Below are 22,147 nucleotides of genomic sequence, written 5' to 3'. Positions count from 1 at the left end.
TGCACTCGATCCCACTGATGTGTCATTGATAAAGGTATTAAAGAGCCCTGGTACCAAGATGGACCCCTGAGGGACACAACTCATCACCAGCCTCCACCTGGACATAAGAGCATTGACCACAACTCTGGCTGCATCCATCCAGCCAATTCCTTATCCACTGAATAGTCCGTCCATCAGATCCATGTCTCTTCAATTTGGACATACGGATTCCGTGAAGGACCTTGTCAAAAGCCCTATAGAAGTTTAGGTAGATGACATCTGTTAGTCTTTCCTTGTAAACTGCTGCTGTCACTCTGTCATAGAAGGCCACTGGATTGTTATTGGTGAAGCTTTGCTGGGATGTCTCAGATCATCTTCATTGAAACAATGCCTCAACATTGTTTCTATAAGGATCTGCTCCACAGTTGTCCCAGGCAAAGAGGTGAGGCTCACCAGTCTGTAGTTCCCTGGGTCTTCTTTTCTACTGTCTTTTAAGTATAGAAGTGATGTTTCCTTCCAGTCACTGGTGACTTTGTTCAACCAACATGACTTTTGAAATAAAATGGAGAGCGGCTTGGCAAGATCAGCCACCTCCCTCCCTCAGGACCGTGGGATGCATGTCTGAACTGAGTGCAGAAATATTACTATCGCTACAACTTGAAAACTAATGTCTTGTGGACTTGAAAAGGACTTTGCCTATGCATAGTATTTGAACAGACATGTACACAACTGAAGAATCTTTGGCTACAAAAAGACATTAAAACCAAAAAAAAAAAAGAATCAGAGATACTGAACCACTACCGTCCATGCCATATTTAAAGTTTTGCTGCAATTTGGAATTATTTCAAAAAGCAAACATCATTCATTGAGAATACTTCAAATAGGAATCAAAATCAAATTGATTATTGAACAAAATACAACAACAAAAAAATATTATCATTCCTCAAAAACTACCTTCAACACTATCACCCCAAAGGGACTTCCCTACCTTTCCATTCAAACCCTTATACTCCCAACACCTTCTTTGGACACAGCTCCAGCACTCAGGACCTGCTGTAAGACAATTTAACTAACTACCATAGCAGAAAGTTAAGAGCAGCAAAAACCCAGTAGTTTTCTGAGTTTTCTGTGTGTTACTGAAATGAATTGGCTTGTACAAGGACCTTAACAGACCAAGCAAAAGGTATGAGCAGGACAAACAGTAGCAAGACCTTCCCCCTTTCAGTAGCAAAAAGCTTATTTCTGCACTGCTTGTGAAACCTGGTTATTGGTGGATAGAACTGAGTATTCTCCACCTTCTATCCAGCCTCAACAAAAAGAGAAAGTGTCTTTCAGACTCTAAATGCTACCTCACATTTAATCAGCTAATTACATGAAGGAATAAATTTTGCCATAAATCTCATGTTTGAGGAAAGCACAAGATCAGTTGTTTCATGTTTGAATAATGAGCTGACAAAAATTCTCTCAAATTCTTTAAATATTAAACCATTGAAGACAGGTCTTCCACCAAAGATTCCAGTTGTCTATGTAATGTTAATTAAAAGCTTTTGAGAAACAGCAGTAGCCAAAAATTCAGAACTCCTAACAACCAAAACAATTATAGAAGTTCCTAAAACTCCAATGGATTTTTGCTTTTGATTAAGGATAGGGTTTTTCCTGCTTTTGCCACTGTCACAGCAAAGATTTGTGTAAAACACTGGAAGCCTATAAAACTATTTTACTGTGCTTCAGGAAAACAGAACAGGTATATAACTTGGAAGTTTAACTTCAAATTACGATTAAACTACAGGCACAAAAATACCTTATCAAATAATGACAAGACAGAAGGCAGACTCACTACAGCTTTATTACTAAAAATAGTTTGTCTTAACTCCAAATGACTCATGAAGACTGTTTTTTCTGTATTTTGCATACTCAGATAAAACAATTCCAAGGCTGTGTCAACACTCCTGACTGCCATAATATAATCTATTTTCAGAGCAGCATAAAGCTACTCTTCTTCCTACCTGATGACAGCACACAAGTAAAGCAAGGAAATTGCCATGCAACAGGAAGTACTTCCATTTGTAGGCCATTATCGCTGTCGCATATAAACTGTAACATAGACAGGTATGCAGCACAGAAAGAAAAAGGACTTGAAGAGCTGAAATGTTTGGGTTTAGTTTGTCTATAAAACAGCAGATATATGCATTTGGCCTTCAGGCTCTGGCAAGGCTTTACTGTTAAAGATAGAAAGTTAATTGGTTTACTGATTCATGCTAAAAATCAATTCATATTTCACCACTCTCTCCTAGTCCTACAGCCAGAGATCTAACTTTAAATTCCTACAGTACAAGGGAAGCTCCATGTCTTCTAATTTACTATACCCTTGATAAAACACAAGTGACTTTTACAAACGTTTGTCATAAAATGGGTGCCTGAAATTGAAGAAAAAGAAAATCTTTTTACAGAATTTTTTGGGAAGAAATGGTTTCATATTACATTGATTTTTAACCTGAGCAACTGGATTCCTTTAAAAAGCACACAATCTCAAAAAACACAAAAAACTTGGCAAGTTAACTAAAAGGGCAGTTCTCAGGCTTCCTTCACCATACTTTAGAGCAAGAAACAAATCACAGTACCACTTGAAAGGCCATCATACCCAGTAATTCTTTATTCTCAGCAGATCTGTTAGAGCACAGGCTTTATGCTATTGATACAGCACTAACATAAGTCTTCTTAGCTATGTTATTGAAATTCAAAATTAACAATAATAGAAAAACAACCATAATTCAAAAGGACATAGTTTTCTTCCTGGGTGTTGCTATTCACTCTGTCGTCTTACTGAAAAAAGCCCATAGAAGTTGTGAAACAAATAATCACCAACAAATCCTTCACAAATAAATTTCATCAGCTACATTGAAATAAAGTCTTTAAATATCTACTAATGTTGCAGTGGGGATCCTGCAACACGCATATATCAAACCAGGAGTCCCGTGGAAAGGAAATATATATGGACAGACAGATTCTTGATAGCTGTTTCAGAGATGTTTATTTCTCCAGCCGCATGGCCGGAGCTCTGCCCAGGAACTGTTCCAGTCACGGGACCAAGGGTCCTTCTGCCCGCGCAGGGAACACAAACCAACCAATGGGAACGAGGCTGAGCAGGGGCAGGGAAGCCCCGTGTCTGTGCCCTCAGGGCCCCTCTCCCAGGGCTACACGGCAGGGGAGGGACCCCAACACCTCACCCGTTTTATTTTAATAAAAGGAGAATGAAAACAACTGGATAAACATAACAAGAACAGTTTCAAAACAAAACAAGCCACCCTCCTGAGTCTTTAAATGTCCAAACAGATTCCGTGGAACATCTTAGGGCTGACAGAAGGGAGACAGAACTCTCTGAGCATGCTTTGTGGGGAAACTGAGGCAGGAGAGGGTTTAACTTCTTCCCTCCCCCTTTTCATCCCCCACTCGGCATTGGAAAGGGATTTTTGGGGAAACAATTGGCAAAAGCATGGTTTTGTGAGGGAAACCATGGATGAAAAAACGGATTGGGAGTACACTGGGGGTAATAGGACATAGGGTAAAAGGGAAAGGTGGGATTAGGAAAGGGAAACTGTAGGGGGGACTTACAATGGAGATATTGTCTAACATGACTACGATTTTTTGCATATATACTGCCTTTCACAGAAACACCATCAGGCCCAGTGACCTGCGATGCTTGTAACCCTTTTCTCCCTAGTACAATATTAAATTCCACCACCTCTCCATCTCCCAAGCTTGGGATGCATTTTTCAGGGTTATTCTTTTTAATAGCAGTTCTATGCACGAATATGTCTTGCTGGTTGTCACACCTTGTTATAAAACCATAATTTTGCTTAACATTATACCATTTTACTATCCCTAAGGTCTTAGTTGCTATGATCTTTTCCTTTTTCCGAGTGGCTGCTGTTTTCTGTCTCGCTGCGTCTTTGCTGTCTCTTTCGGTCGCTCCCGTGTTGGAATTGTCGGGGCTGCTGGTGCCTGCGCGCTCTTCCCGGGGTCGCGTTCGGGGCTGCGCGGGCCGGGCCGGGCCGCGCCGCTCAGTTCTCCGTGCGTCGCCTCCTCTGGTCGCAGCTTCGCTGCCGATGCCGGGCGCTGCACCCACGTCTCGGCCGGGCCCCCGAGCGATGACTCCCCCGCGCCCTGCTCCAGCGCGCGTTTCGGCTGGGCGCGGCTCCGTTCCACCGCCACCGCCGCCAGCCGCTGCCCGCGCGCCGCCTCTCTCGGCCGGGCGTTCACGGGGCTCGCTCCACCACGCACTGCACAGGACCGGGCGGGCGCTGCCGGGTCCCGCCGCTCCCGCCGCGCCTCGCTCCGCCACCGACACTGCGGCTCGCGTGGCTCCGCCCGCGCGCGGGAACTGCCTTGCTGCTGCTCTCAGAGCGCTCGGTGCACGTGGCCTGGGCCGCACGGTCCCTGCGCCACGCTTCCCTTCACCAGGACACAGCTGACATTGCTCAACAGTCTCAGTAACTAAATAATATTCACGAAAATATTCTTCCATCGGCATATATTTTGACTCCAATATTAACTGTGTCCAAACGGTTTTCCAAAAGCCCTTGGTAAGAATTAAATCCCAAGAAACATAGAAAAAGTTCTTAAACAACCATGCCAGGAAGTGTTTCAGTTCTTTTTGAGCTTGACTCAAGCTAAAATTTACAAATCGTTGTTCAAGAATCATTTTAAGTTTAAGATAAATGTCCATATGCGGCTCTGAGAGCCAAGAGTCTTCCCACCGTTCCTCCATAGTTTAGATATGGAATAGCAAAGCAAAACCAAGAAGAGGAATCCAAAGTTTCCAGGGTTTACTCACACAAATCAGTCGCTTAGGGATCGGGGATCGTTCTGCTCTCAAATCTCCACCATTTGTTGCAGTGGGGATCCTGCAACACGCATATATCAAACCAGGAGTCCCGTGGAAAGGAAATATATATGGACAGACAGATTCTTGCTAGCTGTTTCAGAGAGATGTTTATTTCTCCAGCCGCATGGCCGGAGCTCTGCTGAGGAACTGTTCCAGTCACGGGACCAAGGGTCCTTCTGCCCGCGCAGGGAACACAAACCAACCAATGGGAACGAGGCTGAGCAGGGGCAGGGAAGCCCCGTGTCTGTGCCCTCAGGGCCCCTCTCCCAGGGCTACACGGCAGGGGAGGGACCCCAACATACTAAGGAAAATGTAGAGCCACAATAGCTTTGGATAAAGAACTGTTTGGACTATAGAAGCAGCACAGAAACACTAGACTACTAGTTTTTATTTTTTTGAATAAACCAGCAAAAGTACAGGTAGTCATGTTACCACACTTTTCAATTCAACTAGTATTTGACTCAAGAGGGCATACCAAATACAGCACTTCCGTGCTCATAGTAGCTTGGGAGTCAATACAGATTGCTTTCTACAGCCTGCATTAAATGAAGTCCAGTCTTAGAAGAGTAAAGACTGGCCACTACCGCCCTGATTTCAGTTTCATTCGTGTGCTGGTTTAACAAAACTTGGTTTGTGGGGGCAGGAGAACTCAAAACTTCTGTGTCCGGCGCAGAGCCAATTGCTGAAAGCTCTGACAATGGGCAGGTTACTAGACCAATCAGACAAACTGGTAACGCCTCTGTGATGACATATTTAAGAAAGAAGAAACTGGGAAAAGTTCTTTTTCTTGCTTCCCTGCAAGGGGTGGCGGGGGGCAGGCCCCTTCCTGGAAAAGGGCTGCTGGGACCTCCCGGCGCAGCGGCCGGGACTGTGCCACTGGGAGGGACCATCCCAGCGCCCCCTCCTGAGGCCGGCGCGGCCCGTGTGGAACCAGGCAGAAACACCACGCAGCCAGCAGCGAGAGACATGGCGAGTATTTCCCCAATGCAGAGCCCGGACAAGATCCGCTTCTCAACTGCAACTTACAGACACCAATTTTCTTCCAAGTCAGAGAAAAAGGGAAAGTGAGGTCACGTGAGGAAGGCCAACATGGCAACACTGAAGTCGGTGGGGAAGGGAGAGAGAGGAGGCGCTTCAGGCACCAGAGCTGAGATTCTCCTGCAAGCGCTGGTGAGGACTGTAATACAGCAGCTTCCCTATAATTCATGAAGTGCACGGGAAGGGGTGCAGAGATCCACGCGCAGCCCATGAGGAGTGCTCATGCTGGAGCGCGTAGATGCTGAGAGGCTGTGATCTAATAAAGAACTTGAACAGAGAGAGATGATCCTTACTTTTAGAGATAGAAGAAGAGAGCCTTTGCTTCCAAACTGGAACAGCTTATCCTTAAAAGACTAAACCCCATGAACTACTATGACCCACGCTAGGCAGTTGTCGGAAGACTGCATGACCCATGAGAGGGATTTTCACATTGCAGCAGGTTCAGGGAGGCTGTTGCTTGTGAAGGTTGAAACCACGCTAGAAAAGTTCACTGAGAACTAGCTCCTGTGGGAAGGATCCTACAGCACAGCAGAAGAAACTTTTCCTTAAACATAAAAAAAGACTCTTAAGAAATGAAATACTGATCAAAACCCCATGTTTGTTTTCCTTATGCAGGTGGTGGAAAGAGGAAGGGACTGGGGAAGAAAGGTGTTCTGAAAGTTTGCTTTAGTTCTTATTATCCTTTTAATTCTGTCAATTATAAATCTTCTTTATACTGTTTTAAGTTTGGAACCTGTTTTGCCTTAAAGTGTTTCTCCCCTAATCCTTAACTCACGAAAATTTCCCCCTCCTCTGCTCAGCTATAACAGAGGAAAATAAGTGAATAGTTTTTTCATGGGTGCCTGGCATAGCCAGTGTCAAACCCTGACAACTGGTCATTATTCTCTATATAGCCTTTAGACCAGACACGTTAATAAAATGTATTATGATAAAGATCCATTGTAATATTATTTAATTGAAGTACAGTTTATTAAAAAGTGATATAACATACTGAGTTTCTGTTTTTCTGAAATAAAAATTCAACTGTGTATTGTCCAAGGTCTAGCAACTCTCACACTATTTCATAAGCTTCCTAATGGAACTTCTGACTGATAAAAAGAAATGGGATAGCTGAATTTTCTTGAAGACTAACTGCAAATAAGATGAGGTATTTAAACCTGGTACACTTACACTGGTGGCTTAAATAATTCAGCATGGAATTTATTCAGAGAATTTATCAAAAAGGACATAGAAGACTACAGAGGAAATCTTTGTAACAGAAGAAATTGCATAGAAAAAACAAGGAAGAGGCCCTCAAGACTTTGCTTGGGCATGAATAAAGGACTAGTTAATAAATGATTAATTTATAACTAAATCTGCAAATTCTCTTTTGTATATGAACACACTCATACTACTCATATTTACGTTCTACTGTAATGACAAATATGTGTTTTTAAACCAATACTGTACTTCTTTGGGTATTAGCTCTCGTCTAGGTAACAAAACAAAGCAATCTGTTCACCACTGAGTTCTGGAATTCTTCATTTCAAAATAGGGACCGAAATTTTTTTTTTTTGTTCATGTAATGGAAGTGTTTCCTTGTACCTGCGTAAGAAGCATTTCATTCTAGAAGATGGTTATCCTGGCTGTTTTCAAGCAGTTAAGCAGTACCTTACTGCAGTATTCACTTCGGTTTATTTTATTGCATATGTGTAAATATAGAGGTAGCAAGACAATGTTCTCCTTCCAGGAGGTGACGTAGTCAGTTTTCTGATTCTCACCTAAAAACCAATTGTTATAAGCTGTTTACAGTCATTTAGAAAGCCATCTCTGCTTCTTCAATTTTTTCACCTTTGTTTTTAAACATATTCTACCACAATCTTTTGAATTATCTCAACTTTCAAGGATAACATGTAGTTCTTCAGATAAAGGCATTTTTGGCAAGAATGAAAGAAGAAAAGAAAGAAGATGAGACTTTAATGTGAATGCCTTTGTAAAGATTCAGTCTGGAGTCTCTCCTTTCTGATGTATTTTTCTTAGTCTCTCCATAGCAATGACCATGTTTTTTCCTAGGTAAGCAGCATGATATTAACACAGAATTGATATGGTAGAAGCTTCCCTTCATGTTGATCAAGGAGAAGCATAACTTCTATCTCCATAGTGTAGGTAGGCATCTTTTTCTTTCCCTTGCCTGCAAGAAGGAACTCACTAGAAAGCAACAGTATTTCATTTCTAATTTTTATACTCTGGAGAAGGTGATTCATTAATTGGCTCACATTCAGCATAAAAGCTTCATAAGATTAAAATATAGGCTATTCTAAAATGTTATTCACCTCTGAAAAAATTAGAATTATTTTGTCATCATGGGCTGATGTATACCTGTAACATATAACTCGCTTCTCTCTCTGCCAAGGGATATGCAGTCCTGCAATTTCCAACACAGGAGGCCCGGTTAAGGAGCATTTTACTTCTTCTACCAGACGGCCGTGGTGAGGGCACCGACTGTCCCTGCTGCAGTACCCGCTGCTCCCTGTCTGCCATGGGTGCGAGGCATGGCACTAGGACACCCTGCCAGCTCTGGCTAAGCATCAGGGTGAGCATTTTAAAAATGTTCACCGTAATTCTTAATAGATAACGACATATAGCAACTTAAACTTTATTTCATCTTCTCATTAAGCAAACAAAGGATTCTGTACCCATGGCAGGGGGGTGGGAACTAGATGATCTGTAAGGTCCCTTCCAATCCAAACCATTCTATGATTCCTTCTGCAGCTCATTTCTTCTGTATTCTCATTTCCATGCTTTTTGCCCTTATCTCCATACTGTCTCATGAAATCAAGGCAACATCATTTACATGCCAAAAGTATTTCTTATGGCTCCTCAGAAATATCTTTTCTGCTTACTTCCGAAGTCTCTGCCCCAGTTGCCTACAAAGCAAAGACTATGAACAACAAAACCTTTCGTTTTAACATGACTTAAAGGTTTAAGAGTCTTTATTTCTGGTATCTCATTCTTTTTCTATTTATTGTACAGATTCATATATATTATAAAATCTCTAGAATATTTTACATTGTATAAAATATCTTTAACCACTATTAAAAACAAAACCAAACAAGACTTTGAATTAATAATAAAGTAGAAATAGCCAATTGAAAAATATTTAGTGATCTCTTACTAAAACAAATTAAAAAATCACCTAGCACCTACAAAGACAATATCCATGAAGATGGAATTCTTTGGGGCTTTGCTTGTTTCTTAACAGAAGCTGAACCTACATGAAGAGAAAAAAACATGTACTAAACTTTAAATAGATTCATATGACAAAAACTATGTTGTTAACTGTTTCTAAATTCATGATAGAGCCCTCAAACATTTAAAAATACTCAACTCTTAGCTTTTTCTACCATGGTAATTCAGTAACATTACATCTTTACCAAAGTAAGAACAGTTGCACTCTATTCAAGGTTCAGCAAGTACAGAGTGAATTTTAAATCAAAATGAATCTTTATTCTCTCCCATGAGAAAACACCTTACGAGTTTTCCATGCTCTTGCTATACAGTGAAAATAGTAGTGAGAACAGTTCCTGAAAAAAAACCAAACACCGAACCAAAACACAGAGATAAGATTCTACAAGGCAGAAATCCAGTGCAATCTGTTGCAATAATTGTCCACAAGCTCTAGTTCTGTGTCATCTAGTAACACAGCCCTGAAGAATGGAAGCGTTGCTGATGGAAACATCCAAAAAAAGGCTATAGGTAAATCCTGATTGTGCCTTCAAACTGCTGTTTAGCAGGTTGAAGATGGTAAGATGACACATCAGACACTTCTCACTCTCTGCCATGATATTGTATCTGAGCATGAACCACAGGCAATGCAAGAACACAGAAGTGACTAAAACCTCTGTTCTTGCATAATCAGACTGGTTTTGGAAAAAGAGGTCTCACATAATCGTAAGAAATGCCTGGTGATGACAGGTTACTGCTAAATATTTTAAATGAGCACAATTTGTCTGCAAACTACAAAGACAAGTGAAGCAGTGATGCACAACTCAGCCGAAGATATTCCATCCACAAAAGAATTTAATAAGCAGAGAATCCCCACAAAAAACCCATATGGAAAACATCTTGAGATTGTATCAGCTGCATTCCGTGTAGACTCTGAACACAACCTTGAGAATATAAACCTTAATTTTCTTTTATCTAGTTATGTGGGAATTCTTTTTGCTTAACGAATGAGAATATAATGTCGTCAGGAACCTGAAGTTACACGAGACAATCATTACCTGTACTTCGGGAAGCTCGAACTACACACAAGACACATGAAACTGTCTTCTACACCAGATGACTTATTCTTTGTCAATATGAGAAAGCTAACAGTAACCAAAAGGTCACACAAAGGAACTCTCTCTGTTTTCAGGAGATAGGCTTTTTTTTTTCTTTTAAGAGATAAGCTGACTTCAAATTAACCTTGCTATAATTAGAATACACTCACCACTACTCCATTTTAATGTAGTTGGGTGCTTTTACACCCAGAGTTTCTTTATTTCTTTGCAGGGAACACTGGGACAATATATTCTACACCTGCTCCTGCAGCTTTTGAAAAAAGCATGATTAACTGTTGTACCAAGACAAGACTGCCAAACTGATCAACTTTGAGTAATCTCACTTCAGACATTGTGTAATAGGGAGAGTGCACTGCTTCCAGGAAAGGATGCACAGATAGGTCCCTGTCCCTGGATGTGTACATCACGTTTATTCTTCCTCAGTTCCAGTGAGCAAGGAAATTCAATGCCAGGAAAAATAATACACCATAGTATAAAAAGTAGATCCCAAAGAAAGAGGTTTAATAACTCAAAAGTTCTTGGAGTAAGGCAGAAATTCATTCCAGTGTTAATGTTTTAACATATTTGTGTGTAACAGAGATGTTGTAAAAATGCTTGTCTCAATGCATAGCCCCACACCAACAAAAAGATGTGAAAGAGCTCTCTACTTAACAAAAGTACAAAAAATAAAGGGGAGGGGACAGCCAACAGAAGAAGGTTTTCTGATGCAGAGGAAAGATGGAAAAAAATGAAAGAAATGTCGAAGAGGAAGCAGTATGACCAAGCACCTCAGATCCTACAACAGTGTCCTTGTCTTCCATTAAATATTTTCATATAAAATGACATCAGATTCAACCAGTGCAGAAAAATGACTATATGGAAACGAACTCAGTGGATCAGTGCCAAAGAACTCTTTAAACCAATTTCCTAGAAAGCAATGTTTACTGGTACGAAAAGGAATATACCTTTTTTTTTTTTTATGCATGCCACAGAACAAGGAAATCGCAATTTTGTCAAACTAAAAGTGGTAGAAAGGAATAAGAATAGCAGTTTCTGAAATCTGAACTTTTAGAGAAAAACCATCCTGAAATGTCATACACTACATTAGAGTCACTTTACTGGAGTTCTTTGTATTACAAATTCTGATACTTCCTAGTGCAATTTTGTGACTGCTCTGAATCCCAGAGCACTTTTATGCAGTTTCACCATGCAGATCATCCTGAATACAGCCTTTTGTTTCCACATATTCTGTTTACCATCTCTTAATACCTAGAACACCTTTAGGAAGATTTTCCACAGAAGACATGCGGATTACAGGACTCCATTCAATTCTAGTAAGTAGTGTCTTCTAAAAAGATGTGATGTAAGAGAACAAAGCCCAACAGTAAATTTAAGTAAGATAATATGTATTACATCTTGCTATTGAGATCCTTTTCTAGGTTAAACAACAAGTTGATGTTATGTACTGGAAGCATGCAAATACTCAAAGAAATTTAAGGCCATATTCTTTCTTTTTCATTCACTGTTTTCCCCAAAAAATGAGAGATGAAACTTGATGAGTGAGATCATACATGATCCAGAGTGCCACGCAGAACTTGGCTGATAGGGTGAGACCTTCCATTAGAACTAGAACATGACTGTGAACGTGACTTTTTGAAAAGATACCAACTAAACTTTCTTTTTAACTGACAAAGCATATCTTTTACCTACAGTCTATGATAGATACATTTGAAAATGCCTAAGGAAACTTTCTCTTCAGAGACCTATCACCTACCTATTTTGTCTTACGTACACACATATAGACAACTATTTACATTACAAAGCCAGTTAGAATCTGCATTTTGCACTCATTTATGTCAACTAGGGAGAGCAGCTTTGTAGATAATATAGCCCCAAAGGACCTAGATCCATTTGTATACAAACAGTATTGAGGCTTTTGCTCCCTAGTCACAGCATTTCCACCTAGAAAAACTCTGGTCCAAACAGACATCTCTAAGACTTTAAATTCCAACTGCCTTTTTCCTATATCCAGTGGAACGAAATTCCCCTTCGTATCAACTTCTTGTGAATTGCACTTTTTGCTGGTTATCTCCAGCCTTGGTTTTTTTAGGTGGTGAAATTCCTGGAATAGTGTACATATTAGGCTTAGTTGGAAAGAAATGTGACTTCTCACATTTGAAATAGAATCTATTACAAATATATTTTAATAACAACTACTACACATTCAACACTAAGACACTATACTTATCATCTTATGAATACCACACACTGTAATAGGGTAAATGTGTATAATTTTTAGTTTTACACTTGAGATAGCATCTGGATTTTTCATTTATCTTTAAGCATGTAAGTATCTGTAGAAATAGCTGCGACACTTAAAGTGTGATTCTGTGAAGTTATACTAGTCATACAATTAATATCTCACTATGTCAACATTTCAGTAAATGTAATTTTTTGATCAATAACTCTCTTAGCTTTTATTAATTGTCATATTTATGGCTAATTACACTTTTTTATGCACATCTTAAAAAAATTAACTCTTCCTGGATAACGAGATTGCTTTCATCCCTATTTCTGAATTTAAGACACTTTAAAATTAGCAAACCTCTCTGGCAATGTTGCTCAGAGCTTCATCTTCTGCAGAAAACCTGTCTTTCACTGGAGTTCTCTTCCGTCCTGATCCAGGAGTTCCCATTTTTATTCTCTGAATCTGTATTTGAAAACACAGACAGGAAAAAGTTCAGTTTTAAATCAGATCTGGAATTAAAAACAATCAACCAATCTACACTCCAAAATGCCCTAATTTTTCCAATCTTTAGCTACATAATATTCAAGAAACCTACATGCAATTGGCATGTAATGGTACAAAACTATCACAAAAGCTTGTGGCAGCTTTACAAAACGCCACTGCACCCTACAGAGTGCACATTTTTCTACTGAACAGAACCCATCAGTTTACTTACAGCTTCAAAGTCAGGCACAACTGTAAACTGCTCCTGGCTCAAAAAGGATACCTCTGTAGTCTGAATTTACACAATTCCTACAAAGAGATATCCTTTAAAGTTATGGATGTGAAAAAAACCCCCTATAGACAACAAAGTGTTCAAGAATTAAATTTACATGATCATTAGAGCTCTCCCCAAAACAGAAAAGACTCAGCGGACAAACTTTACTAAGCATCCAAGCAGGTAGATGTGGCTTATTTACATTTTAACGCAGCTGTTCTCATGCAGTTGCAACAACTGCTATTTTCTAAACAAGAAGGTTTACTATAATAGAAATAAAGACATCTTTATGCAAAAACCTCAGTCTTTTGCCAAACAAGATTCTCAAATTGGGAAGTGAAGAGAGAAACATACTACCATCATATCCCCAGAATATGTAAGATACCCTCTTACTTTTCTTCCAGAAACCTCTTATGAATTGCAAGCATATAAAAATGACCAACAAAACAAAACACAGCCCATATAGCCACAATCGGAAAAATGTTACACTCCCCTCCCCTGCCAAAACCCCACAACTATATTTGTTTTTTTTCAAACATCCTAAAGAAATCCTACTTCCAGATGTCCAGGTCCTCCCAAATGTCAGACTAGAATCTGGTGGTAGTCCAGCTATTTGACAAGGTAAGTATCCTACACAGGGTTTGAGAAAACACCTTAGTTAGAATAAAAATTTCTATTTGCAGGAAGAAGAGATCTAAGAGGTAACTAGTATTGGCTATCCTTCTGAAACTGAACTGGCACAAGAACTACCTCTCTTACTGGATCTAACTAGCGAAGACTCAGTAATTGATTATAGTTTAATTGGAGGGGAAGGAGGAAAAAAATCCCGAAGTGACAGGAGTATTTTTGTACAAGCAGAGCTTTTACTTTATTACTTTTATGCAGCGATCACAAAGTCAAAATATATTGGGGTATTTTCTGGCACTCAAAGACACCAAGTAGCATCACAGGACTTTTTTTTTTCCTCTTATATTTTAGCTTCTACACCTTTTCACCCCCCTTCCCTTAATAACTTTATACCACTAGTCCTTTCTTTTCCTTGCAAGCAAGAAGATTTTTACTGTGCTTCAAATTTTACAGGTATTCTACTATTCTTCATGTGCTCAGTATTGTCACTGCTAATCCATTTGGTAAGAGTCTGTATTTTTAGTCTTAAAAACAAGCAAGTAAACTTACATCTTGTACTCAGGCAAATTTAGATAAATATATGCAAAAACACTTTGGAGATCTCCGTGGCGGAAGTTTAAGCTCAGAACTAGAGGTTGCCGTCCACATTCTGAATGTCTCAAAAAATCTGTACCTTTTGTCAGCAATTCTTATTGGCTGACTTCAAATATTAAAAGCAGATAGGGCCCAAACTAGAAGTTACATGAACACAAAATAATACTCCCCCTGCTACAGAAGGCTTTAACGTTATACACTAGCCACAAGAAAAATCATGAAATGTTTATTACAATAAATGGGTCATGTAAGAACAGAAATCCAGTCTATCTACTGAAAGTCACTAGCATGAAGTTATTTTAATTGGCACATTAAAGGCCATATTTCTTTAAAATGTATTTACCACATAAGTAAAAACTGAAGAATAACTGCACATACCATAGACTTGAACTGCAATTGTTGACATCCTTTAAACAACATACCATTTCTAATAGCCAACAAACTTTTGGTCTGTTAACTCAGTGAAATGCTCTTAGCTGGCAGACTGATTTGCAGAATGTAATGGGTTATATAGCTAATTTTAGTATAGCTATGTTCAGTTTAACAGGAAGTACTAATTTACAGAGTATAATTTCATAAAAATTAGGTGTTGATGCTTTACATGAGGAAAACACACTTCATCTCAGTCACTGTGGAGGAAGGCAAGTATGGCATCCCTGCCAGCCATCTGCCATGCTTCTCACCTAGAATGAGCACAGAACTCCTCACTGAGCCCAAACACAAGAGGGAGCAGGACAGATTACCCATAAGGTATACAGAAATGTTGCCTTTGCCTATAAGGAGGAATTAAGAAAGTCAAAGCTCAGCTGAAACTAAAACTAGCAAAGGCTGATAAAGACAAATAGAAAGGCTACTCTAAGGACATCAGGAACACAAGAAAGACTAAGAAAACTGTAGGGCCACTGTTTAGTGACACAGGTGACAGGCAGAATAGTCTGGATAATAACAAATGTGAAGAAGGAAATCTTTATGTGTGGGAATCAAATAAGCAAAACTGTCTGACAGGATACGGGCCCCAAACTGGTCACGTTGAAGAGCAAGAGGATCATCAGTTACATTCAACAGAAACTAGGAGATTAGTCAGAAGTATTTGTTTGAAGTAAAGGAGTCCTCTTGAAAATAAAACCAAAATCAAACTGAAAGTCTATACCAGCAGCAGAGACCTTAGAGGGGTAACAGCATCAGTCAAAACCTGGTTTGGTGTGAGAAATCACCCCACTGACTGCATGGTAATATCTGTCCAGGCAAACAATACAGCATTCCTCCCAGTGGATGCAAGATGCTGCATTCCAGCTAGCAGGTGGTCAGTACAGGGAGGGTCAGTACACACCTTAAGTATGTGAATGTGAGCTTGTTGGGTATGCTCTCACTGCATTAGGGCACATGCATTAGCACATAGCACAATACACATTAGAGAACAACAGAGGTACACACAAATCTAGAGATCCACATCTCCAGCAGAAATCATGTGCAAATAGGGGACCTTAGAGTTGAAGAACAGAACAGTTAAACACCAGCCTAGAGAGGCTGTGAAATGTCCATCCCTGAGGACGGTGAAAACTTAATTAGACAAGGCTCTGAAAAACCTCTTCTAACTGAGAATACTTTGGGCAAAGGATGACCTCCAAAGAATTCTTCCAAAAGAAAATATATGATTCTATACTTATTATTGCTCTCAACTTTGAAACTAAACCTCAATATAAGCTTTCTTTAATTAAATGTTTTAATATTTCTTCAAGGGTCTTGTCACAATTTCTTCCATTCCATTTAACTTTTAATTAGGCTGATGTATATCAGAGTATTTAATTTCTTGTTATAAAGTTCGGTACTACAGAAGCCTAGACATACTGTAATATGCTAATTAGTCTAATACTATAAATATCATTATGCCACTTCTCGGGAAAATATAAGATGCCAATACTTGACATGCATGCAGAAATACTTCTGAGATGTTTCACTTCAGTAACTTTCTGATTACACAAAAAGTTATTTTGCTGCATGGGATAAAGAATTTTGCTGCTGCATGGGATAAAGAATTTAATACACGCTGTAACACTAGAATTTTCATTAAAAATAACTAAAGAGAACACCAAAACACAACCAAAGAACAGTTTGCTATTGTCTTTTATAATTTAGAAAGTTTAATACAAAAGGAAAGAACATTATAATATCTGCTGCATTTACACTTCAAAATTCCTGAATCACATCTATTACATGCCTAATTCTATAGGCATGGTTACGCATTGTATTACACAACTGATGAAGCGACATCCTGTTGCATTTCATTCCAAAACACTGAAGTGTCTGAAGGCTCCAAAAAAACCCAGAAGACCTGTGACAAAATCCCTCAAATGCCTCTCATTTGTCTTCACTTCAGGCATATATACATTTTTATCTCTTCTACAAGTCTTTGCTGTCTACTCTTCCTCATACTACCTTCTGACTAAAGGTTCTCCTTATTTCTTTTTTGCTTCCTAGGAAAAAAATCTGATTTGTCTTAAGTGAAAAAAAAATAAGCTACACTACAAGGGCCTATCACTCACCACCTTCAACAGCACCACCTGTTCTAAATGCCTGGGTGTATGCCAGCATACCTGGCATTACATAGGATCCAGATACCTTAGTGTGAACAGGCTATAAATAACAGACCAAAACTCTCCATTTCTCTTTCAATAAAGACTACAAGATAACTAAAATTCATCTGTGTAGACACCATCTATGTATAATTGATTCAACAACAGAGGGGAATGGCACTGCTCTAGAACTGAGGTCTGTTAGAAACAGAATCTGAATGCAAAAGTATTAGTACTGCAATGGTTGCATCCATATTTGAGAAGGAGCATAATCATACTGGAAACCACACTCTTGTTTGCTTGATTTTCAGTGCTTTGTCCAAGCAAACTCCAAAGGAGACAAAGCAAATAGACATAGGAAAATTTAAAAATTATGCAAGACAGACACAAGAGTCTTCCTCAGAAGAAAGACCCTATACAAAGAGGGTACTCTCTTTGCAATTAATATGTTTGCTCATAGGTCCAAAACCACCCGTGCAAGAAAAAGGGCTGCATGATCACAGGGTGACCATGACCCAACAAAGGGGCATGTAGGAAGAGAGAGAAATAGATTAGGTTTTAATGCACTGAGAAAGAAATAGACTGAGTTTTAATGCAATAATTTTAAGGAATCATTTGGAATTTTCATTCAGAATGACCTTGTTCAGAATATTAACTGAAACAAGAACTATTGCCAAAAAAGAGCAGCTACTGTAAGTGAAAGAGCCGAACATTAAAGGGAAAATGCAAAGACTGATAAAAGCATATCATTACAATCTGTCAAAAGCTTACAGAGCTTAAGACTGTACTGGAGGCAAAGTTATTCCACCTGATGAATTTCTGTTTTAAGGAGCTGTTTATCTCTCATCATGGCCCACTTCAAAAACTGTTAGCACAAAATTTCTGCTCTGAGTGGACAAGTTTATGTCAGCTTTTTCAGGGAAAAAAACTCTTTTGACAACTGCACAATCCATCCCCTTAATTTACATTTTACTTGCCTTTTTAAAATCTGAGAAATACAATTTCTTATGAGATCATGGTATTTAGCAATAGAATTACAATTCCTTAGAGGGAGTTGAAATCCCTCTGTTGGTGTTATGAAATTAGAGACCAACAGAAAGTCCCCAGTTAAGACAATCAAAAAGCCATTATGCAGCTTGCAAGGGTCTGCAAGTGCCTGATGAATCCATGAAGTGCAACAGTGCCTGGCTAGCACTAGCGAACGTAAAGCAGTGCAAGACAGTAAATGTACTAAGGCATCCTATAGCCCTGTAGAACTACAAGACACCTCCAGACCTACCAAGCTATCTTTGGTGACCTTCACCAGTCTTTGCAAATTACCAAAATTCCAAAATGACGTCTGAAGTGATGCAATTTCAAGTGGTGGCAACTTGTTCTATGAAGTATGAGTTCTCTGACAGTCAGTTGTCAACAGCTGCAACTGGAGATACCATTACTGCACAAAGTACTTTACATACACAATATTATCATCAGTGACACGCAGCATCTGGAAAGCTCTTATAATGGTGACTCTCAGGGCACAATGTAAAGCATATATAGCTTCCAGAGAAGCAGCATAAAACAGATTAGCTTTTCTAGAATCAGTGCTACTATATGCCGAAGACCCAAGAATAAACTAAGAATTCAAATGGAACTTTAAAACATAAGGGAATGACAGTACTAAAATGAGCATTATAAAAAAAATTATGAAAATGCATAATAAAAAAAAAAACACAAGGATCTCCCAGAAGTTTTTATTCTGAAATGAAGCAACCATCACTTTTACACTGTCAGCTTTTTCAAAATGAGTATCCTTTCTGTCATTTTGCAAAAGAATGATTCACTGCTCATTAAAAAAACAAAACACTGCTACTATATTGAGGCTCCACTTTTTTTTAATGAAATGTAGAGCCCCATGGTAACAACCCACACTCTGTAACAAGCTGAAACTATTTAAAATGTTTTTCCCTCACCAGTTTTATACACTCCTACACTCTTTCCTACTCGTGCTACAGTTACAGTACAATGAAGAAAAGCTACAGCAGTAAGGGAAAGAAATTGTCCTGGATACCCCTTAGAAGAAAGAGCAGTTGGAGGAAACTATCAGCTGACATCATTCCTGCTGACTAGTTCTCTGCTGTGGTAGCAAACTCGGTAGGCTTAGAAACACTTATGTCCACCTGCCCTTTCTTTGGTAAATACTGCTTCACTTCTTCCCTTAAAGCAGATCTAACTCTGCTAGTTTAGCTCAAGGAAGTGTGAACTTTATCATCATCTTCACAAGCAGACAGTGTTACTTACATAAACTATTCTGAAAAGCATGTGATGCATAAACACAAACCGTCCCTTACCTACAATTACACGTTACCTAGCTTCCAGATATTAAGTTAAAAAATTTAGAAAAAATAGAAAGCAGTTCTAATCATTTTTTGTAATGCTACCGGACTGCACTAACTCATTACTACCACCACACATCTTCGCATTAGGATCTTACAAATGACAACACAGTATCAAATCTATCACTTATTTCTAATCCTCTGCTGACATTATATACCAGAGCTATTCAATTATATATTATACCGATCTAGGTTTTTTTGTATATGCACCTGCCAACTTGTGTGCTATATGAAAGTCCAGACCTTAATAAGCACTACAGATCCCCACTACACAGTCTAAACAGCACTTTCTTTATTTTCTCATGTCTTAAAGTATTATGCCATCTTCTGAGAGAATGAGACTTTTAAAAAAAGCTCCTCTGGAGTCAATTTACAAGAAATACTGGTGTTTAGGTCAACAAGCTACACCTGACATATTTCACACAAGCATCTTCTATTCAAGTTCCCAGTTATAGCCAAGAATTCAGTTCAGGTAAGACTGACTTCACTGTAAGCTAAACACTTCCAAACCCAAATAACAGGAAAAAATACCAAAAGGATATCATGTACGTCAAACTATTTTGTACTGCTAAAGCATCTTTTATCTATTCTTACATTATCTTTATGCAATTACATTAAACAAGGAAGCAGATGCATATTAAGAAGGTAACTGTTTCTGGACCGCAGTACATTTAATTACATCACTTCACAGTCAAGACACAATGAACGTTTAAAGAGCTCAGACAAGCACACTGATGTAATATTACACTTTGTAAGAAATCTCCCGCCCGACATCTCCACAGATGTTTCACCCTAACAATGATACTTTAAAGGGAGAAAATTGATCCTAGACCTTCCTCGTTTCGAGCAAAAAATGCCTGTAAGTCTCTCTAAAATGAGAAAATCACCGACTAGACCATATAAAGTCACCACAGTACTAATTCATCTACAAAATATTTATATTATCAGTGAAATACATAACACTGCCCTTCAAAGAGTCATGCTCGGATTCAAACTAGAAATCAGCTAAAACACATGGAGCAGATCACAGTCCGGAGCTGTTTTCGGGCTCCTTCCAAACTCATGAATGTGCTCATCTCTCTTATCATCCTCAACAACCTCTTTACAATTATAGCAACAGGGTATACTAAAAATAAAACAGCGTGCTCCAAAATAAATAAAACACCCCAAACGACTAAGCATCAGCAAGCGTGACTGACTCCCAACGCGGCTCGCTGCAGAGGGGGCACGCCCTACTGCTCCGGGAACAGCGAAGCCGTGGTAACGTGCTCTGAGAAAGTGCGAGAGAGAAAGGCACCGAAATACACGCAGCTGTGATTTCAGCACATTTTCATTTCTCCCCTCATTCCGCCGTTTCCACTCATCCCCTGAGGGGCGCACGGCAGCTTCCCGCGGGTCAGGAGGAAGGATCGCGCCCGGCGAGCGGCCCCGCCGGAAGGGCTCGGGCCAGGCCGGGCCCGGCTTCCCCTGGCCCGCCCGCACCAAGTCTGACCGTGGCCACACGGAAGGGGCCGCACACCGCTGCCCCAAGCTTCCCCTTCTGTTCGCCGACCTGACCAGGGAGTTCCGGCTGAGTCGCTCCTCCAAACCTGAAGAACCGGGTTCCCGCCCCGCTTCGTAGTCCGCGTTTTGTGTGTATGACATCCTTCCTCCTCCCGGCCCTCGCCCTTACCCTGCCTGGGCCCCAGGGAGCCTTACCTGCGGGCCAGCCTGCCGCAGCACCGGGAGGCCTCAGTAGGGACGGGGTAATTGTTTCACTCTTCCCTCCACCGCTTCCAGGGGTGTAAAGGCTCGTGGGTGTTCCGGAATCACTTCAGGCTCCTTCCTTCCCTCACTCCGTACACCCAGAGATAGGGGAACAGTGGCAAAAGCCGCCCCAGGGCGACCACAGTGCCCGCCAGACACGGACCGTCGGCGGGCCGCGGCAGAGAAACTGCTGCCTCACTTAACCCTCTCCACCGTCCCCTCCCACCCCTTCCCCGTGAAGGGTTGGGGGAACCGGAGCTGTAGACAGACAAGCCGCTCCGCTCCAGGCCGCCCTCCTCTTCCCCGCCCCGCGCTCTTGCCTCCTCCCCTTCAGCGCCGGGCGCCTACAGCCACATCGAGAACTCGAGTGAGAGACTGCGGTAAATTTCAAACCGCTTGCAAGCCCCTGCGGAAGGAAGAAGGGGCCGGTGCTAAGCAGAGGGAGAGAAAGCAAGCGCCCGACAGCCGAAGCGCAGGAGGCACCAGGACCCACGCTGACACCGACAGCCGGCACACTGCCCCGGCCCACGCACAGGCCAGGGGACAAAGCGCGCAGGCGCCGCGGAGGAGAGGGCGGGAGGGCAGTACGCCCGCGTGTGCAGAGCGGGCGCGGCTGCGGGGACCGCGCTGAGCGGGGGTGGGCGGTGCCGGACCCCGCCTCGCCCGGCTCCGCTCTGCTCCGCTCTGCTTCGCTCTGCTTCCCTGCCAGAGTCCCGGCGGGCTACCCGGCCGGTGACGGGTTGCTGGAGTTCTAGGCCGGGGTGGGTGACTGCGCCTGGTGGCGGCCTTTCAGCTCAGGGAAGGCGAGAAGGCGGTCCGAAGGAGCAGCACCCTCCTTTCGCTCCGCTTCTCCTTTCCTCAGCAGGCAGCGAAGGGAGGGGGGTCGTTCTCTATAGTGTGTCGTACTGCAGTGCACGCTCTCCGCCTCGCCCCCCCTTATCATCGGGCAGGCCGGCTGACCCATTGCTGTGGTGGGGAGAGGTAGGTCTGACACCGTTTGCTTTGTGCTTCGTTCCCGGTTTTA

At 41.0% G+C, this 22,147-nt stretch overlaps 1 protein-coding gene and 1 long non-coding RNA gene across 15 annotated transcripts in view; both read right to left on the bottom strand.

The window, feature by feature from the left end:
• LRRFIP2 (LRR binding FLII interacting protein 2) overlaps positions 1 to 21,691 on the bottom strand; it is a 64,863-nt gene extending 43,172 nt beyond the window's left edge. For 2 of the 14 annotated variants that reach the window (XM_048296349.1, XM_048296331.1), the window contains exons 1-2: positions 21,076 to 21,684; positions 12,809 to 12,913 (exon numbers count right to left, since the gene is read on the bottom strand). In XM_048296349.1, the coding sequence (XP_048152306.1) occupies positions 12,809 to 12,898 (90 nt within the window). In that variant the 5' untranslated portion in view covers positions 12,899 to 12,913; positions 21,076 to 21,684. Of the gene's footprint in view, positions 1 to 12,808; positions 12,914 to 20,674; positions 20,698 to 21,075 lie in introns of those variants that run through there. The other 12 variants (XM_048296387.1, XM_048296377.1, XM_048296408.1 and 9 more) reach the window with 10 other exon arrangements.
• On the bottom strand, positions 2,610 to 6,645 carry LOC125322647. The gene is made up of 2 exons (XR_007202140.1): positions 5,163 to 6,645; positions 2,610 to 2,899 (listed from the first exon to the last, which is right to left on the bottom strand). It is a non-coding gene; the product is annotated as an uncharacterized LOC125322647 (long non-coding RNA).
• Positions 21,692 to 22,147: the final 456 nt, after the last annotated feature.

The sequence above is a fragment of the Corvus hawaiiensis genome, chromosome 1, assembly GCF_020740725.1.
Source record: "Corvus hawaiiensis isolate bCorHaw1 chromosome 1, bCorHaw1.pri.cur, whole genome shotgun sequence".
In the NCBI taxonomy this organism is placed as follows: Eukaryota; Metazoa; Chordata; class Aves; order Passeriformes; family Corvidae; genus Corvus; species Corvus hawaiiensis.
This window is presented reverse-complemented; position numbering and strand designations above follow the sequence as displayed.